The sequence below is a fragment of the Macrotis lagotis genome, chromosome 2 (assembly GCF_037893015.1).
Source record: "Macrotis lagotis isolate mMagLag1 chromosome 2, bilby.v1.9.chrom.fasta, whole genome shotgun sequence".
Taxonomy (NCBI): domain Eukaryota; kingdom Metazoa; phylum Chordata; class Mammalia; order Peramelemorphia; family Peramelidae; genus Macrotis; species Macrotis lagotis.
In genome coordinates, this window is record NC_133659.1 from 334,901,622 (window position 1) to 334,929,476 (window position 27,855).

The 27,855-nt window shown below is 44.3% G+C and overlaps 1 protein-coding gene across 3 annotated transcripts in view; it reads right to left on the reverse strand.

Moving 5' to 3' along the window:
- TTLL12 (tubulin tyrosine ligase like 12) overlaps positions 1-27,855 on the reverse strand; it is a 40,467-nt gene that overhangs the window by 8,308 nt on the left and 4,304 nt on the right. For all 3 annotated transcript variants that reach the window (XM_074227113.1, XM_074227114.1, XM_074227115.1), the window contains exons 2-8: positions 26,305-26,480; positions 18,699-18,897; positions 14,890-15,049; positions 13,037-13,170; positions 8,917-8,993; positions 1,914-2,030; positions 1,160-1,354 (exon numbers count right to left, since the gene is read on the reverse strand). In XM_074227113.1, coding sequence (XP_074083214.1) covers positions 1,160-1,354; positions 1,914-2,030; positions 8,917-8,993; positions 13,037-13,170; positions 14,890-15,049; positions 18,699-18,897; positions 26,305-26,480 — 1,058 coding nt within the window. The remainder of the gene's footprint in view (positions 1-1,159; positions 1,355-1,913; positions 2,031-8,916; positions 8,994-13,036; positions 13,171-14,889; positions 15,050-18,698; positions 18,898-26,304; positions 26,481-27,855) is intronic.

A 27,855-nucleotide genomic window follows, 5' to 3' on the forward strand; every position in this document is an offset into this window, starting at 1 on the left:
TGCAAACTCTGTGGAAGGAATCCCCTTTACAGCTTTTCTAAAATTGCAGAGTAACCCAGTTCTTCCCAAAGCAGCCTTCTCCTCTTTTCCACAGTTCCCATGGTCAGGAAATGGTTTTGACGTCAAGCCTCTGGGTCAAGCAGAACCAGGTAGCCAATAGTAAACAGCCTTCCTGTCGTCTGGTCTGGGTGCTGCAGGTGATCCACACAGTGTTCTGACCATTCTGCTGAGACCTTCCTCTGGCTGCCCTTGTCCCGGGCTGAGCAGGTCATCAGGACAGAGGTCGTCCCACCTCCTCCTTTTGCAGGAGGACCTCTGTCTAATCCCATCCAGCTGCTCCAACTGATCTGATAGCTTTCTTGCTGTATACGCGCACAGAGGAAAGTGCTCTATTACTCCCATTTTACAGTTGAGGAAATTGAGGCAGAGTCCCTGGTTACACAGTTAGGACGGATCTGAACTCAGCAGGCCCATCACTGTCACTGTCTGTTGCACCAGCTGGTGTGTCCTGGAGGAAAAGTCTGGTAGAGAAACTTGCTGAGCTCTCTTTTGAGCACTCACTTTTCTCACCTGTAAAATGGGAGTAACCTGCTCAACAATGCCCCCCTCCCCCATGTCCTGAGAATGTTCCAGGAAATGGAAGAAGCAAAGAAGCAGCCTCTGCCAAGAACCTGCATCAAGCTGTTTGTGAGTCTTCCTGGGCATCTCTCCAGGGCGGTGGGAAGACAACAAGACTCCCTCCTGAGCAGAGAGCTAAGGACTGTGACGAGGGTAAGTTGAGGAGAGCAGATAGGACCCAAAAAGACCACCACTGACCCCCTTGCCTTTGTAAAGGGCTTGGGGGCTCACCAAGTATTTCCCCCACAAGGACTTGTGAACCAGGTGATCGCCTGGAGGCTGAAACCCTTGAAGAATGCTTCCTATGTATGGCTGGCATGCAGGAGTCTTCACTTTACAGAGGAGGAAACTGAGGGTCAGGGAGATAAATGTCACTTGCCCAAAGTCACAAGCCTGGATTTGTAGCCAGGTCTTTCAAATTTTGAGTCCTGCTGGATGTGGGGATGTGGGGGCCTGGAGGTACAGCAGGCAAGGCCTTCCTAGGGGCAGGAAGCCCTGAGGTCACAGAAGCCCCCAATTTTGTTACCACCTAATGAGTTACCTTCTTTCTCTTTGCTGAAAGTAGCTGATGAACTGGGGCAATTCTGTTCGGAGGTTGAAGGTCCTAGGCAACCACGGGGGACCCTCAGGTCCCCCAGCTCTCCTGGAGATGGAGGCAAGGCAGTCCTTCACTGTTAGGAGGTTTTCGCAAGGGAATTGACTGAGCATCACATGAGGCCTCTCTTCACTGAATTTCCTGCAAGTGGAGTAAAAATTCCTATTTACACAAAATCCCTTCCCACCTTTCCTGTCATTTGAATTTCCCAACACCCTTCCAACTCAAAATCCAATCAATGCTATTTTACAGGAGGGAGGAATCTGAGGCTTCAACTGGGGGGTGGGGGCTTACTGAAGTCAGAGAATGGGGACCTGCAGCTGGGTCTTGTGACAACCAGCTTCAGGCTGTTGGCAATCATCGCAAAGGTGCCTTTAGATGAGAGGAAGATAAACTTCTACTGTGCAGTGAGACAAGACAAAATGAGGAATTCACAGAAGTGTGGCTGATTATGTGAACGGAGGCAGAGCCAGGGAAATGATTCTGTTCAACTACAATGATAAAAATGGAAATAGTGAGCCCAACTCATGAAACTCCCACGACCATGATGGGGGATTGTAGGAGGGCAACGAGGTTGACCACAAAATGGTCATCTGGTCTCAATCAGGAGGGAAGGACCACTGGGGGACATACTGGGGGAAAATCAATGGTTAAAAGGTGTCCGTAAGAGCTTGAGAGGGAGACCTGGGGCTGCCGATACCTGTAGTCTTTGAAATGTGAGAAGTTGTACAGGATGTCCGCCTCAGCCTCCGAGGTGGTAAATTGAAACTGGGGATGGGTGAGGTTGTTGAGCACCTGCTGGAGATCTGTGTAAACCCTAGAAGGGAGGAAAAAAGGCAGAGCACATGGATTCCTCTTGTACTTACTGCTGGAATGCATTCTGGGACCCCAGGGAGCAACTCAGCACCTCTGCCAGGCACCAAAGATGGACCATGTCCTACCCCCCAAGCCTCCTCTTCTCTAGGATTAAAGACTTGGGTTCAAATGCTGCCAAGCCAAGTCACTAAACTCTCACCAGCTTCTGTGGCCTTGGTTGAAGGTCAAAGGTCTCCTTCAGTCAGCCACTTTATAGCAGTACAGTCTCAAGGCCCGATCACCTTCTTCTTCCTAGAATGGGGTGCCCATAACAAAACAATGCTGGGGGGGGGGGGGAGGGAGGCCAGGGCAGACGATTCCAGGGCAGAAGACAGCAGGACTCTGGTCCTTAACTCTACCTGTCTCTAAGGGCCCTTCTCTCAGCTCTGGAGGTTTCCTGCAGGTCCTTGTTTAGGCACAAGGTGTCTCTCCCATTAGAACGTCAGCTTCCTGCGAGCACAGGCTGTGCTGGCTTTGGCTTGGTATCCTCTGAGCTAAGCTGTCCTGTTTACAGTAATGATAATGTCTGTCTGCCGACTGGCTGGGGATGACAGTGGTGTTTGGGCTGCCCACACTTGGATGTATTCAGGTGATTCTGTCTGTCTGGGCCCCTCCCTCTTCCAGCCCTGTCCAGCTTCTCCCTAGTCCATTATCCCCTTTTAAGGTACTGATTACCACTCTGAACTTGGACTATCTGCTTCTGTTTGGATCCTGTCATTCAGGGGGCTCACCCATCCCACAAAGCCTGGTGCCATTAGAAAATTGGCTGAACATGCTGTTTAGGCATTCACCGAATTGGTGATAAAACCGTTCAACAGCCCAGCCCCAAGTGCCCTCCCTCTGGGGAGGATGACCCCTGGGGTCTGATCATGCAACCACTTCCTAACCCAGTAACTGTCACTGTCATACTCCCAAGAATAGTGTGAAAAATTTTGCTCTGCTTACATCAAGCCCATTCCCCTTATTAAATCTCACAAACATTTATGAAGCAGGGCTTTGGGCTAAGGGCTCAAAAACAAAATGAATCCATCCCTGCCCTGCCCTGAGATGAGCAGTTCTTCTGAAGACCCTGAGCACTCCCAGGTGGCTAGGAGTGGGCTGCAGCTGGCCACCCTGGGGTGAGAGCTAGAACCCTCAGGGGCTCTGCAGAGAACCAGCTGAGGATCGAGTAAGCAACATCACTGGAGGTAGGAAGTGAGTGGCCTTCCGAAAAGGGAAAGTCCATCACTTAGCCCAGGCAATCTCCTGCAATGACTGTTGCTGAGGGAAGTCATCTGAGTGAAGTTCAGAAAGAAAGAGTCAGAGAAGAGAAGCCAGGTGCTCCTCCATCCAAAGAGATGCTGCCCCTGAAGACCTGGCTTTCCCATCACTAGAAAGATGCAGCCTGTCACAGAAAAGCAGGTGGGGAGTGATGGTGCCACGGTTAAGAGCTGCTCAGCCGCTGCCTTATGGCATTCCCTTGGGCACATCTCAGTCTTCTCATCTCTGAACTAAAGAGCCTGAACCCATGTTTCAACAGGGATGCTGTGAACCTAATATATCGTCACAGGGTTTGTAAACTATCAAGAGTTATGTATGGCCTCTTCTCTGTCAGCTGCCCATCTTTTCTGCTCCTGACCTAGGGTCACCTCAGCCCAGCCTCATCACTCCCAGGACACCTACAGCAGGTGAAATTCTGTCCCCTCCAATCACTCATCAGTTGCTTCACTTTCCCCAGTAGGTGAGCTTTGCCTCCCACACCCCCTCTAGGTCTTTTTGCTGGGGGTTGGGAAGGGGGACAGAATGAGTCCCTTAGGGGGGAAGAGATGATGGATGACCTCTTCCCCCCCAGTCCCACCCTTGGTTTTGCCATGTTCCTCCTTCTGAAGGTTGGCAATCTTGGCTTATTGCCAGTTTGTCATGACATCTCCTATGTTCCTTTTCTCTAGTCCACCCCAGGCTGAGCTCTTTTATCACCTTTCCTCTATCACGGTGATGTTCTTCTAATTCATCTCTCTGCCCCACCAGTTCCTTCCAACTCCATTGAGTCTTTCACAGCTACCAAAGGGATTTTCCTAAAGCACAGATCTGGCCCTCCACTATCTATAAATTGTGATAGCCTCTTAATGACTCTGGAATTAAATATCTCTCTCATTCTTTTACAATGTACAAAATTATCAGTATAGTAGTACATGCATATACCTTTTTTTTAAATGTTTTTTGCAAGGCAAATGGGGTTAAGTGGCTTGCCCAAGGCCACACAGCTAGGTAATTATTAAGTGTCTGAGACCGGATTTGAACCCAGGTACTCCTGACTCCAGGGCCAGTGCTTTATCCACTTTATCCACCTAGCTGCCCCAAAACCTGATTTTTTTTCTTTCTTTTTTTTTTAATGTTTTTGCAAGGCAAATGGGGTTAAGTGGCTTTTTAAGTAATAAATTCATATATTCTGGGGGTACACGATCAAATTTTTTTTTGTACTGATAGTGTGCAAGTTCAAAAAAGTTTGGAGATCATGGTTATATCCAATGAATTGATTTCTGTAGCCAACACAAATTCTCTCATCAGACTGCCAAACTCCCTCTATTCTCGTGTTTCCTGAAACAACTTTAAAACCTTCAATTTAGTTTTCCCAGAATTCTAATGCTAGGAGTCGGGAGATTAGGATATAAAACAGACACTAGAGAGGCAGTCTCTCTATGAACTGATGCAAAGGAAAGGGAGCAGAACCAGGAGAGCACAGTACACAGTAATAGTAATATCATATTATGGATGAGATAAGAATTGGAACAATACAATTCCAAGGATTCATGATAAAAAAAATGCCATCCATCTCCAGAGAACTGATGGACCTGAATGCAGATTTCAAGGAAGGGAGAAGCGAGTTGAGGAGAATTTGGAACTCAATATTTAAAAAAAAATGATAAATTGTTTCTTTTTTGTAAACATTAAAAAGGAAAGGCACAGTCTCCATTACAAATTGTCCTCATGATTTTATTCTAATAGCAGATGCACTTTTGGTCTTATGTGGGTCTACTTAATTTTAGAACACAGACTTCTGAGCTTTTGAGGACTTCCAAAATCCCTAAATCCCATGTCTCATTCTCCACAAGTGACTTGTCCAGGGTCACATAGGGCAGGAGAATGAGGCCTCAAGTACTGTCCTCCAAGCTTCCTTAGAGGAAGGCTTTCTCAGCCCTGGATTGGTGATTAGATCACATGGTAACTCTTGGACCTGCCCCAAAGTTTGCATGAGCATTCATTTTGAGAAGCTGTCCAGGTCATACAGAGACTCTCTTTGTCACAGAGACTAGGTTGTGGGTCATGTTATCTCTTTTCCAGAAGAGCTGGGAGAGGCTCAGAAAAGTGAAAACTTATTGAAACCTCCGGCCCCACAGTCATTAAGCTGCCAAGCCCCAAGACTCAAACCAAGGCTCCTGGTTCCAGGCCCAAGGTCTTTGGACTGTCTTTGTGGGAGACCCAGACTACAGGTATTGCCTGTTCTCTAGCCTGTCATGCCTCTAAAGCTTACTCCCCATGGCCCTAGAGGCAGTTTGGGGGCAGGGGATAGTCTTGGTTTCTTTGAATGGCCCCTCAAGGGGCCTGGCTGGCCTGGAAGCATCTCATTCAGGGCCCAGGCTACCATGGTTATATGTGTCAGATTCAAAGCTGGAAGAGGCTGTCCCAGTCATCTACCCCAACCCCTGCTATCTCTTTATTTTTCCAAAAGGAGGCCTCTGCCTCGACTTGCACACTCCCAGTGGTGTGAAGCTTCTTACAAGGTCTCCCTTCAACTTTCTTTTTTGTTTTATTTTATTTAAGGCAATGGGGTTAAGTGACTTGCTCAAGGTCACACAGCTAGGCAATTATGAAGTGTCTGAGGCCAGATTTGAATTCAGGTGTTTTGACTCCAGGGCCGGTGCCCTAAACATAGCTTCCTTGTCTGAAGCTTGGGTGGGTCTCCCTCTAACCTCCGTGACCCCTGACTCCCAGGACGCTAACAAAGACTCATCACTCCTCTAGCATCTTAAGAGGACAACTAGGTCTTCCTCAGTCCTCTCTGCCTGCTCCTGTAATGAGCTGAGGGCAGACATGGGATCAGACCTGTCAAGGTGGCTGCCACCTGGGATGAAGGGAGTCTCCTGTTTGCTGCAGCTGGAGGCCAGGCTTCTCCAGACCCAGCACTGAGCACACAAGTCATGCCGGGAGGGCCATGATGTGAAGCTTCCCCAGCTCGTCAGGACCTGTCAGGGCTGGGACTTCAATAAGAGTTTCCAGGTGGGGTGGCTAGGTGGCACAGTGGATAAAGCACCGGCCCTGGAGTCAGGAGTACCTGGGTTCAAATCCGGTCTCAGACACTTAATAACAACCACATGCCAGGTGAATGACCACGAACAAAATCAAAACAAGACCAGAGTGACATGGTCCTTGGGGGCACCATGGCTCTTGCCAGCTAATTATGTAATTATGTAATGACAGGTGTTGACCTATCTGATACCAACCACCTGGGGAGACTTGAGACCAGGCCCTGCCCCAACATGGGGCTTCTGGGACTGTCCTGCACTGGCCATGGATAAGGAAGAGGACATGCTGGGGGAGCAGGAGGAGGAGAGGCTGGTAAGGCTGGATTATCAGAAGGGAAGATGAAAGGAGAAGATTTAAGTTGAAAACAAGTTGGCTACCTTTGGAACAAGTACTCTAGAGAGGTCCTGGTCTACCTCAGTTTACCACCTTGTAAAATAAAGATAATTTTGTAATAGCACCTACGTCAAAGGGTTGTTGTGAAAATAAAATGAGACAAAATTTGTCAGGTACTTTGCAAACCTAAAACTGCTATAAAAAAGTTAGTGTTTGCTATTATTAAATGGATAGCTTTAGAGTGGGATATAAGGGGGATGGATGAGGGAATAAAGGGGGGCTGCAGGGTTCAGAATCTCAGACATAGGGAGGACATGACTAGGAGGCAGTCTGTTCATTCTGGCTCCCTGGAGGGTTGGTCTCAGAGCAGAGTCCCCTGCTTTGGGAATGGGGGGAGGGGGGAAGCTGACAGAATGACACTTATTCCCTTCCCCAGAAGTCAAGAGACCAGGAGATGTTGTAGTCTTGTGAGAAGGGTTGGAATGGGAAATGCCAAGGTTTCAATCAGCATTGCTATGGCTGACTGAATCTCCATATCAAAGAAACCATAGAGGCAGTGACAGTGACCCTAAAAGAAAGTTGGTTTCCCTCATTTAGGGTTGGTGAAAGAATATGCCAAGGAGCCTTGAATGCAGTTTCTTGCCCCCATATTTGTACTTCATAACTGGGCCAGTTGAGTACAGTCTTCCTTTCCAGAAGACAACTTCATGGAGAGTCACAGAACCAAGAACACTTCTTTAGTTCAAACCTCTTGGCTAAACTCCCTGTCCTGGAGAGCTGAGCCTGCCCTCTGCCAGGCCTTGGCTCAGACCTGCCCAGAGTTTCACAACCAACCTGTCCCAACATGCAACAGTCTAGGCTTGGCAGTTCAAAACCACCCTGGACTTCCCTAGTCTCGTTAACAGCTATAAATTAGAGATGACTCCCTAGTTTTGTTTCAATTTAAAAGACTACATCCCCAAAACAGATAGCTAGGTATACAAAGAAACTCTTCCGTGCCTCAAGTTTTATGGCTAATGACACCATAGTGTTACTCTAATCCCGAATGTTAAAAAAACAAAACAAGCCCATAACCAATGTCCATTTGACTGCTCACTAACAGCTCCCTGAATGAGGATCCAGAGAAAACTCTTGTCATTATGGTATTTTAGCCTCAAGCAGAGGTGGATACCTGGCAGGGAGGATGCTAGCTAGACCTTACAAAGTCAATTCCAAGGATCCTATGTGAAGGAAGTGTCCCATGTCTGGGGTTGGCCCCTAAACCAGGATGCATCGCTCACCACACAGCTCTCCAACTCAACGCTTCCTTCTAGAACCCCAAGGACACACTTCCATGAGACTGAGTCAGAAGCCAAGGCTCTCTTCCTAGTAGAGTCCCCGCCAAGCCCTTCCTAGGGGACCCAGGGCAGGTACCGCCATCTCCCATTAGATTGCAAGCTGAAGACAGGAACTGTCTGTGGCCTTTTTCTGTGTCTCAGCTTTAGCCCCGGGCTTGGCCTCCCTCATGGATCTTTCTCCATTAGTAAAATGGGATGAGATGCTGGGCTCTTGCCCTAGGGTCCTACACACATGGCCAGTCAGAGCCAAGCCTGAGATCTCCCCACTCCAGCCTTGTCCTATTTTAACTGATCCAACAGTCCCAGACGAGGCACGCTTCAGTTTGGGAGAACGGCCCCAGGGAGCGTTTAAGTTACTGGGCCACCAACAGTGCCAACATTCTGGAGCGGAAGCACTTTTCTAGGACAAAGTCACTGAGGAAATACTTGCAGAATTCCCTCTCTCTGATCCCAGCTTTGAAGATGTTGCTTTTCAAGAACTGTTAAAAAAAGACTGAGAAACTCTATTTCAACAGAACTGGCTTTCTTTGAAACCTCTGTATTTTGTTTTATGCACTTAAAAACCCGAATCTGAGAAAGGCCCAGGCCCAGATCTGGATCCAAAGCCCCAGAAGGTACATCCACTCTAGGGCAGCATGTCTCCTGGATACAGACCATTTGCTCTAACTCCCTCCCCACTCAGAGCCTTCTGCTGCTGCCTTCATCATAACCCTTTCTGGAAATGGAGCTGCTCCCACCTTCAGATGATTGACTAAGAAGGGATGAAATGATTAGGAAAAAGGGAAGGTAGAGACACTTTTTGTGCAATTTGAACTCGAGTCCTCCTGACTCTGGGGCCAGTGCCCTATCCACTGAGCCCCCTTTTTTGTGCAATTTGAAGAAGAAATTACATACCTGAATATATGGTCTTTGGGATAAACTGGTGGACTTATCCCAATGGGAAGCTTCTCTTTGTTTTCCTCTAAAATGGCCTGGGAGGAAACAGAATACAAAAGCTCTTATGAGAAGGGGAACAAATTCATGAGATCTTTTTTTCGCCCATTAAGGTCAAGTTTCTTACAGTTCTCAAAATGATTAGGGGATGTTAGAATTTCCTTTCTGCTTTCTATCATGCTCTATTTTTGTCTTTCACTGTTCAGAGACCTGTGTTGTTGTGGTTTGAGAAATTCATGGCACTTCAACTGAAAATTCAAACCATCTGTTGTCCCAATTAAAAGTCAATTAGGAAAATTAGAAAATGAATAACAACATTTTTTTGGGAAAAAATCCCTCTCCAGATTAGGAGATAGTTATCTTGAAAACAGAAAACTCTGGGCAACTTGGTTGTGGTCAAAAGAGCAAATGACAGCAAGGAGGAGATGTGGTTCAAGCTCCTGCTTGGTAACCCATTGGATCATTTCATTCAGTTGATCTCTGGGCTGAGGTCTGCAGGCTTCCTCCTCTGGAAGTGCTACTGTTACTGCTGGAATGGCAAACCAAGAAGCCCGGGAGGTACAGCAAGTCATTAGAGGCCCAGAAAGGGAAGGAGGATGAAAGAATTTCTCAGATTCCTTCCAGCTCTTTCAAGTTTGGAATCTCAGTCTGCAGAGCGTTCCTATTCCTGATATAGAAGTAGGCAGAATGAAGGAAAACCTCCATCCAGTTTCCCTGGGCAATTCGGTTTCCTCTTACTACTGTGGATGAAGAGAAAGTCACCTGAGGCAAGATGCTGAGTGAGAGAATCCAAAGTGAACAAGTCTTCCCAACCACTGGGCTTCCCTTATGGAGACTGGCCCTTTGCTTCAGTTTTCTTCCGCCCAGGCCTCAGCATCTGGAAGGGGCTGAGAGTCCAGCCTCTAAAACACCCCTGTGCCACTGCCCCCCCCAGCAGTGGACTGCCCCAGAATTTCTTCCCAACAAGATGGAGGATGAGGCAGGGCAAGTCACTTCTCTCTGAAGTCCATCCAGGTTCTACAACTGGAAAATGAAGGGGTTGAACATATGCTTCTTATGTAAAGATCCCTGGATGGAACCAGAGGGCCTGGGTGCTCAATTCTTCTATTTCCCTTGCTTATGGGACATGGGACAAGTCAAGTGAACTCTTGAGACCTCAGTTTCCTGTAAAACTGAGGGGCAGCCCTTTTTATTCCAGCTTCCCAACATGGATGCCATCCTCTTCACACTTGTTTCTGATCGCATCACAAGCAGCAACTCTCCCAGACTCAGTAGGCAACTGTTAAAATCTGTCCCCAAGAATTTCGATCCATGAATCTGTGTTCCTCTCTCAGAGTTGCCCCATGATATCCTTTCAGGGCTCTGAGGTTGGCCAGGGGTCTCCTGTTCCTTCTGACCAGCCCCACAGCTGTGTCCTTGCTACAATTCACATTACATCCCATCCACTGATGAGAACAATTTGGCCTACTTTGGACTTCACTATTTAGCCATTGTTGAAAGTTCTTCCCTCTTACAGAATTGTTAAAATGCCACAGGGACACTGGAGGAAAGTGCTCTCTATCATTCTTCACTTCTCCTGGCTGGAAGGTCCCCATTCTTCTCACCAACCGTCACACGTCACAGATCTTGAGTCAGGGTAGTGGGGGGAACACTCAGGTTAGAGTCATCTGAGTGTCAGAAGGTTAGAAGGGTGCAACTGTTATCTTCTTCTTATGCAGGTGACCTGGCACAAGCCTCTGTAGAAATCAGCCTTTGTATCTCTGTGAAGAGGGAGTTGGGCTAGATCAGGGGTTAGCCTGGACTCTGTGAACTTGGTTTTAAAAGTATTTTAATAACTATATTTCAATAGATTATTTTATGTTTTTAAAAACATTATTCCATCAAGGGAATTGAAAAAAAATGGCAAAGGAGCAGGACCAGATCTAAAACTATACATAAAGAAACAGTCATCAAAACTCCCAGGTAGAGAGCACGCACCACTGGATTAGAACAGTAGTAAATGATTATAGTAATCCACTGACAAACCCAGAGAGTCTAGCTTCTGGGATAAGAATTCACTATTCGACAAAAACTGCTCAGAAAACTGGAAAATGGCATGGGGAAAACTTAGCATAAACCCAAATCTCCCATCCCATACCAAAGTAAGGTCAGAATGAGTACAGAAATTAGACATAAATGGCAATATTACAGACCAATTAAGCAATCAAGAAATACTCTGTTGGATCTATGGAAAGGGAAGAGTTTTGTAACCAAACAAAATAGAGAACATTATAAATTGCAAAATGGATGGTTTTGACTATATTAAATTAAAAAAGTTTTGCACTAATAAAACCGATGTAGTTAGGATTAGAAGGAAAGGAGAAAGCTGGGAAATAGTTTTCACAGCTGTTTCTGAAAAAGGACTCATTTCTGAAATATACAGAGAACCAAATTAAATTTATAAGATTCTAAGTCATTTCTTAATTAATAAATGGTCAAAGGGTAGAACAAGTCGTTTTCAGATGAAGACATTCAAGCTATATATATAGTCATATGAAAAGCTGTTTCCAATTATTATTGATTAGAGAGATGTAAATTAAAACAACTATGCGACACTATCACACACCTATCAGAATGGCTAAGTAAGATGATGGGGGGGGGAACTGGGATATTAATGCACTGCTGGTGAAGTTATGAACTGATCCTACCATTCTGGAGAGTAATCTGCAACTATGCCCAAAGAGCAATAAACCTGATCATAACCTATAACCCAGCAATATCTATACTAGTCTATCTCCAAAAGAAATCATAAAAACTGGAAAATGTTCAAAGTATTTATAGCAGCTCTTTCTGAAGTGGCAAAGAATTGGAAATTGAGGGGATGCCCATCCACTGGGGAATGGATGAACAAGTTATGGTACATGAATACTATGGAATATTCTTGTTCTATGAGAAACCATGAATGGTTGGACTCTAGAGAGGCATGGAAAGAATTACAGGAACTGATGCTGAGTGAAGGGAGAAAAAGCAAGAGAACTATGTTCACATTAACAACAACACTGTGAGATGCTCAGCCATGATGGATGCAGCTCCTCTAAGCAGTTTAGAGAGTTAGAACAACCCTAGGAGACTGGCTATGGACAATGCCATCCCCATGCAGAGGGGAAAAACCATGGATTTTAAAAAACTTCTCTTATGGTTTTCCTTCCTATTTCATGGTTTTCTTTCCTCTTAGTCCTAATTCCTCATACACAAAATGATTAATATGTAAATATTTTTAAACACAAATATACACAGTACAGATTGTTATTGGCGGGAGTGGTAGAAAAATGTATAACTTATTAATTTGCAAATGGATGAATGTTGAAAAACTATCTATGTCTGCAACTGGAAAAATAAAATAAAATTTCAATTAAAACAAAACCTAGGCATTATTCCCAGTCTTCCCCAGACTGATCCCCTGAGGTGTTGACCTAGCACAAATGATTGTGTCAAAGGCTCCTTCCAACTCTAGAGTCTATGGTTTCACGATTCAAATGAAACAAAGGGACCCTTGACTTCTGGGGCAGAAAAAGGAGTTATTTGAGGCCACTACTAAATGTGACATTTATAGAATTGAAAAAAATCTGAAAACCATCATGTGTATTAGTTCATGTGAGTTGCACAAGAATCCATGAGTCCACAGTATTGATTTTTCCCCCATTTTACAGGTGAGCAATCTGACCCACGTTCACTAAGATGAACTCTGACCCAAGATCTTCCTGTCTTCACATCCAGCACTTATTTCACTACTTTAGGATACCCCTTTTGACATATGCTGATGAATCTAAGGCAACAGGGCCAGGAATATAAAGGGGGTAACAAGATGGGGAACCCTTCAGAGAATACTCCCCTGCCCAAAAGGCCTGAAGAGGCTCTGGGCACCTACAGCTGAGGGAGCTAAAATATTTTTCCTGCTTCTAAACCTGACCTTGTTTCTGAGGGTCTTGATTCTGTCATTTGGGTCAAGCACCCTCTTTTTGCACAAAGGCCCAACTAGGCAAGAGCTGGCCTCCTAATGTGTGAAGAGGGTGGCCAGCAGTGAGGATCAGCACCATCTTACCTGGTAGTGTTCCTCTGATGGCTCTGGTGTAGAGGAACTGATGTCCACCATGTCTGCAGGAACCCACGGCAACAACACACATTTGCGGATCAGCTGGTCCATTTCTCCATAGGCAAAGTCCCGGGTCACCTCCTCTGTGACAAGGTACATAGCTTAAAAGGTGGTAGTGAGACTCTTGGCACCTCTCCTCCATCTGTTATGGCAGCTGTTGCACATTCAAAGGAGTGAAGATACCCCCACAAGGGCCCCAACTTCCCATTTTCTCAACCTCTATAAATGTCAAAGCCTACTCTTCTATTCTACCTGAGTCACAAACAGGGTGGTGCCATTCAAGATCTTACCAGAAAGATCCATCAGGCCACTCGTTCCCAGCCTCTTAACTCTTACTCATGATTTTTATTACACTTGGTTAGGTCTCTGTCCCTTTCATCCTCCACACTTTCCCAGATCATCTCCCCTACTTGACTTTCCTTCCTTTCCAAGCTCAATCCAACAGTTGGTCACTTCACTTCTCTCTTATGCTTTGCTCTGGAATCTCTGGTCCTCTTCTATCATTCTTCTGACTAACTTCAGCCCTGGCTCCTTCATGCTCCTTCTGCCGTTCTCCAAAGCCTTAACATCATCGTCTATTCTCTTTTTTTATCCCCTTTGGTCTCTGACAGAGGTCGTCCTCCTTGACAAGACTGCCACCTTTCAAAGACCTTCACTGACCCTATCATCCTCTCAAGTCACCACACTGTCTCCATTCTTTTTTTTCCTCAAACTCATTGAGAAAATGTGGCCTGTTTCCCTTTGCTGCCTGTGCTTTCTGCTCTCTCCCTCATACCTCAATCCCGTTCCTTTCAGGAATCTCAATTGCCAAATCTGATGGGCTTCTCTTTGCCTTCACTTTTCCTGACAGGTCTGCCGTGTTTGCCCCTGTTGATCTTCCTCTCTTGTCCATTATGACTTTCCCCTCTCCTGATCTGCCTCCTGAAGGCTTGACTGTAGTCACTTCTAGCTTTCCCTTCTGCCTCTGACCTCTCCCTCTTGGTAACTCATCAGCTCCAAAATTTAACCTCAGTGTATGGGACTTTCAAGTCTGGGCAACCAGCCAGTTTCTCCCTTAGGCTTCAGTCCTGTACCATCAAGGACCTTAGACATGATCTTAAAGCCTGAAAAACTCATTTCCTTTCTCCATAAACGCAAGTAGTCTCCTTCCAAATTTCCCTGCTTCTGTTGAAAACACCCCACCCCCTCCCCAATCTCCCAGGTATGCGACCTCAGTATTCTCTCTACACAGCCACTCAACTGCCAATCCTCATTCTTGCTACCTTCATATCAGACTCTTCTCTCATTCATTCTCACCTAGTCTCTCACTGCTCCAAGACATCCTTCCCAGAGATCTGACAATATGTACCATATGACTCTCTCCTGCCCCAATGATGAAGCCTAAGCTCCTCTGCCTGTCTTCTACCACCTGGCTTTCACTTACCTTTCCAGCCTCATTATTCCCATTCAGTGACACAGCTACACTAACCTGCTCTCTGGTCCTCACAAAAGACAACTTCACTCCTGTCTCTGAGCCTTGGTCCTGGCCAACCCTCCCTGCTTATGTTTGCCTACCTCAAGGACCCTGTTTCCTTTAGATACCATTCTCTGTATGAAGCCCTTCCTGCCAAATGACTCTGTATCTAACTCTTTTGTATACATGTGCATTTCTTAATGGTTGTTATGTTGTTTATGTGTATGCACTTGTGTCTCCTGTGTAGAGGAACTGTTTTCTTTTTTTGTGTGTGTATCCACAGAGCTTGGCACAGTTGGTGCTTCACTGATGTTTGGGGACTGATTCAAATAAGGAGAAGCAGACTTACCACCTGTTTCAAGGTCTCTAAGGGGCCAAAGAACTGTGTAGGCGAGCTGCTGAGGCATGTAAAATAAAGGTGCTGTAGCAAAGCTTGGGACATCCGAGTGTTGAATTCTAGAGCCAAATTCATCCATGATATACCATACAGGAACCTTTTCCTCTGCACTCTTTTTGGACAGAAAGAACATAAAAATCATGTTATAAAAACTGTTTCCAAAATGCAATGATTTAGTTTACCTTCACAGCTATGGGAATCAAGTTGTGTATTTTGGGGTACCTAATTCTGTAACTATGGACATTATTTCAAGGACCTATCATTCCACTAATGGTATTACCTTCCATGGCTGTAGGCCTCATCCTTCTTTAACTAGCAGAAAGTCGGGAACTTCAGAGCCACCATGGCCAAAACAATCATGGGACTCTTCCAATAACATCAGACAAACAGAGTGCTATTTTATCATTTACAATTTTATAACAGTGAATAGAAAGCTAGCCCTGAAGAATGGTTCAGTTCTACTATTGATCCTTGAGGCTGGATTACTGTGGACAAGTTTCTTTACAGCTCATTGCTTTAGACGACTTTCCAAGAGAAGGGACTGACCAGCACTGGAAAAGTGAGTTGTCTTATCTAGGAGTTCCTTTTGCCAATGAAATACCTGGCACAGTTCCCATTCTCCATCACTGATTCTCACAACAACCCTGTGATATTGATTTTCCAGGACTTTATCTCTGGATTATAGGCTGGAGACCTGATGCTCAAAGGGGTCAATCAATGATTTGGCCAAGGTCACAGAGTTGATCAGCAATGGAATCGGGATTCAAGTTTTGGTCTGGGCTCCTAGTTTGAGGTTTATATCACAGGAACTTCCTCTAAACTTTTAGGCTGAGGTATATCTGAACCAAAGTGGTACTAATTTGAAAGTTCATCAGTTTCCCAACCCAACAAATTGATTTTCATGATCATATTCATGGGTGCCAGTCCATACTTTTTTTAGGTTTTTTTTTTTTTTTGCAAGGCAAATGGGGTTAAGTGGCTTGCCCAAGGCCACACATCTAGGTAATTACTAAATGTCTGAGACCAGATTTGAACCCAGGTACTCCTGACTCCAAGGCCGGTGCTTTATCCACTGCGCCACCTAGCTGCCCCTAGTCCATACTTCTTAAAGCAAAACTTTCCCTAGCCAGGTGAACAATGTTGCTGTCCTTTGTCGAAGATGAGTGATAACCAGGACATGCAGCTGAATTGGTTTTAAGCGAGGAAGGACTGTACAAAGCCACCAGTTTCATCATTTCTGGTCTAGTGGCCAGTTATGGATCAAGATGACCGGCGATGGCCTGGATGCAGTGAGAGACTTAGTTCTTTTTTGAGGTAAGGTCTTCAAAAGCTCTCAGTTTGATTGTGGCAATATCCAGTCAATGATTAAGGCTAGGAAGAAAGAGATGAAACAAAGAGGCCCAGAATGATCACTTTTACCTAGTTCAAAAAGAAGAAAACCAAAATGGAAGGGCAAGAACCTTAGGGTTTCTCAATTATTAAGGCAGGGATGAAATAAATGAAGCAAAGAATAGCTTTGGGAATAGTAAAATAAAACCAAACGTAACAAATAACCTGGGAGGGAAAGGCCAAAACAGAAACAAATTGGTATTTACATTTGTTTTGAAACAATCTGGGCCCAAATAATACCAAAGAAATTTTAGGGAGCTGCAGATATCATTGCTTTAGGCTGGAAGACTCAAACTGACAAGTCAAATCTGACAAATCAAACTCAAACTCAGTCCTTACAGTTTAGGTAAGGAGATGCCAGAATGGAGACTTCTTATTCCACTGCTGTTACCATAGGTCAAAAAAAGGATTTAGAAGGAAGAATTTAAACAGTTTTCACATCCAAAGCGAAACTCTTTTCTTTTTTTTTTTTTGCAGGGCAATGGGGTTAAGTGACTTGCCCAAGGCCACACAGCTAGATCATTATTAAGTGTCTGAGGCCGGATTTGAACTCAGGTCCTCCTGACTCCAGGACCAGTGCTCTATCCACTGCGCCACCTAGCAGCCCCTCTCATTTCTTTTCTTTTTTGATATTCCAGAGCTGTGTGCTTCTACAACATCAGGGCAAAATGGAGAATCTCGGACAAGTGGCTTACACACTCCAAGACTACTGTGACCCTAGGATCAAACACCATTAGAGACAGGAAAGACCTCCTCAGAGCTGTGTTTGGGGAATGCAGTCCTCTTCCTGCTCCCTTTCCTGACTAAGCTCTTTTGAGCATTAGAGAAGCATTTCTTTATATTATTCTCTCTCTCTCTATATATATATTTATTATTCTTTATATTTCTAGGTGCTCTTTACCTAATGAAAACTACAGGTATAACAGTAATTTTTTTTTTTCCTCTTCCCATGGTGAACTTTTCATTTTTGATAGTCCTACAAAATAGCACAGAATTGCTACAGATGCCTGGGCACCTTGTTGCTTTTCTTCAGATGATCTGTGTCCATGTCACATACTTTCAAAAACACAAAGGGTTCCTACCACTAGCAAAGCAAAATTCTGGCAACCAACTGTAAGAATACCTCTATTTCTTTTTAGGTTTTTTTTTAAACATTTTAATATTTTATTTGTTTTCCAATTACATACAATAGTAATATGTATCCATCATTTTTGCAAGGCTCTGAATTCTACAATTCCCTCCCCCACAGAAGGGTGTCTGACAGTCTCTACATTGTTTCCATGCCATACATTGATGTAAATTGAATGTTACAAGAGTAAACATAACAATAAACATACCCCCCCCCAAGAAGATGAGAAACCTCAAGAATAGAGAAAAAACTGTACTTCAGCCTGTGCTCAGATTCCAATGGCTCGGTCTCTGGGGTGAGTTGCTTCCTTTATTTTAAGTCCACCAGAGAAGTTGCTTCAATACCTTTCCCACAATTGCTATTACTAGCTGCACCTCCACTGTTTTTAGTTTTTTTGCAAGGCAATAGGGTTAAAGGGCTTGCCTAAGGTCATACAGCTAGGTAGTGCCTGAGGCCAAATTTGAACTCAGGTCTTCCTGACTCTAGGGGCCCGTGCTCTATCCACTACGCCACCTAGCCATCCCTCTTTTTCCTTTTTTTTTAAATGCCATCATTTCTGACAGAGACAAGCATGGGAAAGTGTAGGGCTAGCTGGCTACACCTCCCTGCCTTATAGAGCCAAAGGCTTTCTGCAGCTGTTGTCTATTGATGTGCAAGCACAAAGCTGGGCCATGTGCTATCTAGGTCCTTCATGTTATTGTCCTAGAAAGGAAATCCTTCCTCAAAGCTTTCTTCTGCCATCTCCGATGGCAGAGGAAGATCTTGGTTTCTTGAAGGTGATGCAGCTGGAGTATAAGGAATTACATTAAATGGAAAAGGCTTCAAGGACAGGCCTGGCAGCTGGCTTGTTCAAGGAGCAACCCCAATAAAGGAGAAGAGACTTTAGCACCATCAACGTCAACTTAAGTCTCTCAGCCGGGGATATAGGTGGAGAGGAAACCAGAGATTTGTGGAACAGCACACAAATGGAACAATTTTTCTCAAGATTCCTCCCCTTAAGTTTCCTTCTCTTTTCAAATCCTCTGAGCAGTGTCTGGAGACTGAATGACCCCAAGTTTATGGATACTAAAGCGACTCCTTTGGGAGCTGCTAGAAGCCCATTGTCAAACAATGGCTTGATCCAACTGTTTCAGAGAGTGTGATGATGAGGCCTAACTCCAGTCAGGAACAGTCAACTTTACACCGGCCCAGTCCTGAGGGTCTGCCATGCCCAGAATCCAGAATATCTGAACCTCTGTCTTACCCCTTGAGAGAGCTGGTAAGTCTGGTTGTACTTCCACATTTCTTCCAAAACAAGCTCCACAGAGCCCTCATCTGGAATTTCCCCATGAAACTCAATCCCCATCAGGTTGGCCATTCGGTGGAGCAGCCCTGGAACCTGCATCAGCTGCTGGCGGGCATGTTCTATGCGGTATGTCCAGGCGTGGTCAATAAGAAATATGCTTCAAAACAAACAAAAAAACTCATCAGGCCACTCAGTAGGCAGGCTGAACCTATGGAGCTCATGGCTCTGCATGAAAGACAACTGGCTCCATGATGGCTGTTTCTTGGCCAAGGCCAAGGCCAAGACAGGGTCATATAATTCCTGCACTTCGCCTTGAGGGACACCAGATATGGAAAACACAGGGCCAAGGGAGGAGGGACAAAGATGGAAAGGAGAGGACCAAAAGAAAAGCAGAGAGGGCAAGCAATGCAGCTGGTGCATGGTAGGGGGCAAAAGAGAACCACCAACTATGCCTCTAGGTGCCTCTCATGGCTCAGGGGCACCATCTCAGCTCTGAATCAGTTGGTCACCCCATTTATAGGAATATGAGGCAAAGCAGAACCCAGTTCTGAATTGCCACAAGCCACAGAAGGGTGATTCCAAAGCACCAGGAGAGGAGCAGGCTGAAAAGCTAAGCATGGATGCCTGCGGCTTCTCAGGCCCCTGGAGGCAGCAGGGTGAGCAGGTAGCAAGGCCTAGGCACTGGGCAGTGATAGGACTCCTCTAAAAGCACTGGAGGCCCCTTGAAGGGGAAGCTATCCAGGGGCAGAGTCATTCTCTGTCTAATGGGCAAAGCAGGCAGGTGGCAAACAAGGTCAAGATCCCCAGGGTCCTCCCTCAAATCCTGATCCTCTCTACGTCTCTGGCATCACTTTGCTCTCCTCCTCTCCTGCTGCCCTCTGCATTCTACTCCCCCCTGCCTTGCTCAAGGGGTTATTTTTGGTCTCCTATCATTCTTCTCCTTTATGCCTCTCCCCTGCCCAGGTCTCTTTTTCTCTACCAGTACATCAACCACTCACTCACTTGAGCTTCCCCAGTCCAAACTGGTAAGCTGGAAACACACACACATCTTGCTTATTTTCCCAAAGGACACTGGGCACCTGTGGCTGGTTCTCATGTAGGAGCCTCAAGCTCATTCTCTTCTCCCTCCCCCTTTCAGTCAAGACTTTCACCAGCCTTCTGACCATCCAGCTTCTCATCCTTGATGACCTCAACCCACGCATCAAATTGGTCCTCAATAGCCTCCTGCTTGGTCTCTATGCCTTTCACCCCACCTCCCCCACCCCTGCCCCACATTCATAGAGCTACCAAAATACAGATCTGAACAAGGCATTCTTTTCTCATTTATTCCACGGGTCTCCTATTACTTACAGGACCAAATTCAAACTCCTGTTTGGCACCAAAGGTCCTTCCCTATCTGGCCTCAGCCTTATACATAATTCCTTCTTTCTCCTCTGTCCATGTTTCAGACTGCTTGCTGTTCTCAGTGATCTTGTCTGGGCTGACCCCAGGCTCAGAATCTTTCCCCTTTGCCTTCTCTCCCTCTTTTGTATGGCCTCTTTCTTTCAAAGAGCGACTCAAGCCCCAACTCCACCAGAGAACTTGCCTTATACTAGACTTTGTACATATTTCCATTAACACAGTCCTTCAACTTTGAGTATTCCATGGCCAACATGACACTACTGCCCACCTCTAGCATGGGTGTCCTCCATCCCTGGAATGCCCTCTGAGATCTTGCTATCTCAGAATCTTTAGACTTCTTCAAAAATTCAGCTCATACTTTCAGAGCATTTTTCACCATGTTCCTCTCCATCTATTTCCTTACACATTATCATTAATGTGTGAACTCTTTATGGATAGGGATTGTTTCTGCATTCTTAATGCTAGCTCAGTGGAGCTAATTGTTTCCCTTGTCAGAATGTAAGCCTGGGTCCTGGACCTGTGATTTCATGGTTTAGAGAATTATCAGGTGAGGGATCTTCCTTGACCTCAAAGGACAGTGCAGCCTAGAGGGTGGAGAGATGAGGTGATCCACCGATGGCTGTTTAATTCCTGTGCCAGAGGCAGGACTTGAACCAGGCCTCAGCTGCCTTAGAAATGCCTGTTGACTGATTAGCTGGTTTGTTTGCATGTATCTGCATTGGAGGTGTGTGGGTTTGGAAGAAGTCAGCCATGCATTTCCAGGAAGGACACAATCCCCTCAAAGTAATCTCCAGTAGCTCCTGTGGAAGTTTTTTAAAACATTAAGCTAATGAATTTGTCTTCCCTAATTCCTTAATTCCTCATATGCAATTAACAGGAAGGTGAACCGCCTAATTTCAAAATGAGACAGGCTATAAATGACACAAGACTCACTCAGTGTTGGCACTCACAACTTTTGCTAAAAAAACAATAAAAAATAAAACCCCAACCTTGAACAGATAGTACCAACAGCTTAAAATGCCCTTAAAGAGATGACAGCCACCTCCTATCCTTTCTCAAAGGTCCTCTCTACCAAAAAAGGGACCCATCCCTTAGCCTGACATTCAAGGCCTTATCTCAATTTGTGGGTTTTCAAATATTCTACATCTTCATAGCACATTTATGTGTCACTTTGTTTTAAAAGAAAACACTTTACCCAGGCTCTTTCATTTGGACCTCACAGCAACCCTGAGAGGCAGGAACTATCATTATTCCCATTTTACCACAGAGAAAACTGAGGCAGAGGAAGGTCTAGTGATTTGCTAATAAGTGTTGGGGGGGCAGCTAGGTGGCGCAGTGGATACAGCACTGGCCCTGGAGTAAGGAGTTCAAATTCGGCCCCAGACACTTTTAACCCCATTGCCTAGGTAAAAAAAAAAAAAAAAAAAAGTGTTGGAGACCAGATTTGAACTCAGGTCTTCCTGACTGCAGTGTTCAGCCATCCCAGTTATTCATGATTTCCCAAGCAGCCTATGGTTTTCTACCTCTGTCTTTCCAATCTCTCTATAATAACTAAATGTCAACTTGAATGCCGTCCTTTGGGAGACTTTGATTTCTCCAAGTCATCTCCCACCCCTTTTACGCATCTATCCACTTCTAATTCAGCTTCATTGACTTGCCCGTGTCTTTTCTATCAAGAATTTCCCTTGTACTCCTTTCTGGCACGGGGGTGACCCTGGGCTCTCCAAGTCCCTAGTATCAGTTGGAGTACCTTAGAGAGACTGGTCTTCGGTTTGATTTCTCTGACTCTCTCATATTTTTATCTCTGAAGGAATCTGGTAGAACTCCTTTTTTGTCTCACGTTTTCATATCACTTATAGTTTTCTAATTAGTTTTTTAAATGTTTGATAGAATTTGCTTTAAAATTTATCTGATCTTTCAATTCTTTATCTTGGATTATATCTTTTTCAATTTCTTTTGAGTCTAGGTTATTTCAGCATTTGATTTCTTGTTCTGTTAATCTGGGCATTTCATATTTCTGTAACTATCCATCCACGTATTTAGATTATCAGTATTTTTCTCTTCAACTTTCCCACCTCCAACACTAAGTTTTGCTAATCTCTTCTTTGATTTTCAGGACTTCTATTTTGGTGTTTAACTGGTTGGTTTTCTAGCTGTTTTATTTGCACAGGTCTTCACAATTCCATGCCATTGGCCTTCTTGCTCTTCCTCACACAATTCTCTACCTCATCACTCTGTGGAGCTACCTTCCTATCCTAGGTCTTGCAATGCTCTCCTTTCCCTGCCTGGGCTAAAAACCTCAACTTCTGCCTCAAGTCCTTTTTGATTCCTCTCAGAGACCCAATGTATCCTGCCTATGGTCTTCTCATCAGACTGTGGGCTCCATGATGACAGGGACATTTTGGCTGTTTGGACCTGGGACATAAGAAGTGCCCCAAAGTTGACCGAGTGCTGACATAAAGTCAACTTCAAAGCCAGATTAGTTCCCCTCAACCTTGAGTTTACATTCCATAGCATCAAACTGTGCCTACCCTTTGATCAAGCAATATGAGGTATGTATTTCAAAAAGTTCATAAAAAAAGGGGGAAAAGGATCCATATGTGCTAAAATATTCCCAGGAGTTCTTTTTTTTTTTTTGGAATGGTCAAGAATAGGAACTTGAAGGGCAGTCCATCAACTGGGGAATGGCTGAGCAAGCTATGTGCATGATTTTGATGGAATATATCATGTTATAAGAAATGATGAGCAGATGGATTTCAAAAAGCTTGGGAAGACTTACATGAACTGATACAAACGGAAGTCAGTAGAATCAGGAGAACATCACAGTAACAGTAATACTGTAAGATGATCAACTCTGAATAACTACCTGGCTCTTCTCAGCAATACAATGATCCAAAACAATTCTGCTGGAAAGTGCTAACCACATCCAGAGTAACAACTAAAAGAGTCTGAATGTAGGTCAAAGCATACTATTTTCCCTTTTTTGTATAACCTATTTTACTGTTTTAAGGAAAGGGGAAAGGAGAAAAGGGAATAAAAATTTAAATCTCAAAAGTTTTTAAAAATGAACGTTAAAAGTTGTCTTTACATGTAACTGGAAAAAATAAAATGTTTTTTTAAAGTCTGTTATAATTAGAACACTCATTAAGATTTTAGATGGAGACGTCTGTCATTTACATATTAAACAAATTGAATACAATGTAGGAAAGAGTGAATAATTAATTGTTATGTTATGGGTCTATGCTGCAGTCACAGTGATGGAAGATATTTATGAATTCACCAAACAAAATCTTGACATTTTACAATGTGAGAACTTGTTTCTAAGAGATTAAACTTGCCCAAGGTCACATTTCAATTTAGTGAGAGGTAGGAGCATTTAATACACCCTGAATTCAGTTCATAGGTCAGCTTTTACAATAAGAAAAGAGGCTTAGAATATTAGCAATGCTGCTTAAACTGACCACATACTCAAGGCAAACATATTCAGTGCTGATCCAGAATGAGTGACCAGGATCTTTACGGTCTTTTCAATTATTGCTTTTTTTATGTTAGAATAATGTTCTTAAGAGTAAGGGGGTCTTCTAGTAAAGTCCCCAAAATAAATAGCCTGGAAGATGTAGAATTTTTGCTTTTTTTAAGAGGCAGTATTAAGGAAGAGTGGTTAGGGTAGAAGGAATATTAGATCAGGAGTCAGTAAACAGTCTTCCATTCCAGCTTGGCACTATCTGCTGATATGACCCTTAGTTGTGTTACATTCCTCTCTTTGGGCCAGTTTTGCCACATGAGGATTAAAGAGGTGGGTTAGAACATTTTTTTTTTTACAGTGCAATGGGGCTAAATGACTTGCCCAAGGACACACAGCTAGATAATTATTTAAATATCTGAGACTGGATTTGAACTCGGATCCTCCTGACTCCAGGGCTGGTGCTTTATCCACTGTCACTTGGGTGCCCCAGGGTTAGAACATTTCTAAGGTTCCTTCCAGCTCTCAGAACCCTAAACTTCCCAACACTGGCATCTTCTTTCATGCCTCACTCTTACTTTATGGCTTCCACCAATTGTCTCTAGAGCTAGGATGAAAGAAATGATTGAGTCCTGTCTTAGATGACCTAAAATCTTCTCTACAATAAATGGCCCCCCAACCTCCAGGAGAAAAGGGAAGAAATCTCTTACCTCCCAACATTGTTTACTACACTCTGGGAGAAAAGCTTTCACCACATCCAGCTGAACTATACTTCTTTCTCACTTCTACAAAATGACCTCAGTTTTGCCCCATGGGGGAGGGGAGGGGAGATGATCCCTCTTTTACACAACAGTTCATCAAATCCCCCAATGACAGCTACCTCCTCCCTCTTACTCTTCAGGTTAAATATGATGGCTCCTTTAGCCCCTTCCAGTCCTTTCTCTTTCTGGGTCCCCCTCATCTTCCTCTAGGGAGGCTTTCTTTACTTTGTCAGTCAGAGAATGATGAGGCATCATGGTACAGTTGGCGGGGGGGGCTGGATTGGAGAGACAGAGGATCTGGCTTCCAATTCCAGTACTGTTGATGAATTTACTTCTGTCTGACTCTTGGTGATCCCATTTGGGGTTTTCTTGGCAGAGATACTGGAATGGTTTGCCGTTTCCTTCTCCAGATCATTTGACAGATGAGAAAACTAAGGCAGACAAGGTGAAGTGATTTGTCCTAGGCACAGAGCTGTTAAGTGTCTGAGGCTGGATTTGGACATAGGAAGATGAGCCTTCCCAACTCCAGGCCTGGTGCCCTGTCTGCTGTGCCACCCAGCTACCCAATCCTAGTTCTACTTTACACTAACAGGGTGAGCTTGGGCAAATCCCTTAACCTTTTGGATCCCAGGTTCCTTCTCCTCTAGGAAATGAAGAGGTGGACTCGAGGCTCTTTGAGGCTCCTTTCCATGTTGATGTTTAGCCTGTGTCATGTGACCAGACCAATGACTCTGCTATGCCTTTCACAGGGATCTCTCTATGCTAGAGTAGGTGATAGGTCAGTACCTTCTCCAAACTGCTGTCTGAGTCTTAAGAGGATCTCAAAGAAAGACAAAAATGAACTTATGTCCGAGGCAGGATTTGAACTCAGGACTTCCTGACTGAAGCCAACTGTCTACTTTGTCAAAGCATGAAATAGGAAGTATTTGGTTCAGAGAGTAAAGCAAGAAGGAAGACGGAAGGGGAGTAAGAGGTTTGGATATGAAGAGCTGCTGCCAGGATTCAGGAGTGGGGTGGCCCAGGCAGTGATTGACTGGTACTAAAAGGGGCTCCAAGACAACTGGTAGGACATGGGGACCTAAGGGTGATGCCACTGCTGGAACCAGATGTCTACAACTATCAGAGAGGTACGTAGGAGATACCCCAAGTCACAGAAGGTTGGCGTAAGAAGGGATCTCAGTGATATGTTCTAGTGACTTCCAAAGAACTAGTTTTCTTTTTGCAAGGCAGTGGGGTTAAGTGACTTGCCCAAGGCCACACAGACCGGATTTGAATTCAGGTCCTCCTGACTCCAGGGCTGGTGCTCTATCCACTGAGCCAACCTAATTGCCCCTTCAGACTCTTTTTACTGAAACAGGGGAACTGCTGGAAGACAAATATTTGAGTTTTGTTCCTTTGAGGACAGAGGATGCAGCATACTGGTATGGGGAGGAAGGTGAAAAAAAAAAGGAGTCTATGTAAATAAAGGTCAAAGAGAAAGTTAATAAAATGAACATCCCATAACCTGTTCTCTCATCTTCTCCAAACTAAACAATCCTATCCCCAAAAAGAGCCCCGCCTCCAATCTCAAATTCTTGCATTATCTGCCTATTGAGTCTTCATCTAGCTATGCCAAGAAGCAAATTTTCTTTGTGATTCAGATCCATAATGACCAGATCTTCAACTGAATATCAATTCCTAACACCCAACTAAATCTTTCATCATTATCCCCCTCTTCATAATCCAAGTGTGAGCCGTATATTGTTAACGTTCAACATAGAGAGAACTAGAAAAGTGAAGTTTAAAATGAAATTTAAATTAAATCTAGTTTCACTTTGATTCTTCCCCCAGTCAGGAAAGGAACATTGGTAGAAAACATTCCCAAATAATGGAATGGTACCAGTCTGGAGCACAAGTCTATTTGTGATTTTCTAGTCTTAAGGCAGAAATGGAAACCTACCTATTGGGATCATTTGCTCGCAGTCCATTTTCATTGGTCACAATTACTTTGTAACAGAGCTCATTTCCTGGATTTGGCTTCTTTTTCAATTCTTCTTGCATTTCTTCATCAGCTTCTTCATCTTCCTCAACTTCTTCTACTTGCATGATTCCAAACATCTCACCAGCATCGAATATCTGAGATCAGAAGTATAGGTCAGTCAAGAATACTACATATTGTTACACTAGGCTTTCCCAAATGTCATTAAATCAGGTTTACACAAAAGAAACAGGATCAAAGAATATCAGAGCCTGAGGGCACCACTGAGATTATTTATTTCAGCCTTCCCATGAATACCAATTTAGAGAGTTGGGATGAGTCAGTGCTAAACTAAAACAAGTTACAGACAACTAAAAATCTGGCTTTTACAGTAAAACTTCCCTCTTGTTGTCAACAGAACCACCATGCTTCCAGTCACTTGGATTCACCATCAGATTTCAGTCCAGTGGTTTATCACCACCAGGGTCAAATATAAAATCCTCATTTTGGCTTTTAAAGACCTTTGTAGGGGCGGCTAGGTGGCACAGTGGATAAAACACCGGCCTTGGAGTCAGGAGTACCTGGGTTCAAATCCAGTCTCAAGACACTTAATAATTACCTAGCTGTGTGGCCTTGGGCAAGCCACTGAACCCCATTTGCCTTGCAAAAAACAAAAAAACAAAAACAAAGACCTTTGTAACCTGGCTCCTTCCTACCTACCAGATTTCCCCATTCCTCATTCCCTTGCATAGTGACAGTGGCCTCCTGGCTGCTCTGCATACAGGATACTCCATGTCCCTAGCTTTCCCATGTCTGCTTCATCCTCATCTCTGCCTCCTAGCTTCCCAGGCTTTCTTCAGGTCTCAGCCAAAGCACTCATCTCTTAGAAGAAGCTTTTCCCAGTCCTCCTTAATCTTTGTGTCTCCCATCTAAGAGGATTCCTATTTCAATCTGTCTCTTTCTTGCTTGTACACAGTTGTATGCTGTTTCTCCCATTAGATTGTGAGCAGAAAACATTTCTTCCATCTTTTGTATCCCCAGCTCTTAGCACAGTGATTATTATTTAGCAAACATGTATGATAGAATTTTAAAGATCCTGACAGCCTAGAACACCAGCCCAAATCTATTGAGATGAAATTTAATAGGAATCAAATGAAAAGTCCAATGCTTGAATTAAAAAAATCAACTTTTCCAATAGAAGATGGTTAGAGAATGGTTTGGCTGAAAACCGTCTTGGGGTTTTAACAGATTTACAAGTTCAATATGACTTAACAGTGAGATCTGGTTTTTGCCAAAACAGCCCAGGGAGGAAATTTGGTGTACTAGCCTAGTTTTTACAAGACTGGAAACCGAGGCTGGGAAAGATGAGATGACTAACTTGTTACTGCTAGAACCTCTTCCATTAGACTAATCACCTCTAGGACACTAAGCTAACACTAATTTCTTTTGACATCTCCAACTTTCAAAAATTTGTTTTAAGAATGTTTTACTGTTACCTTTCTTTTTCAAAAGTCAAATCATTTTGAGATACTG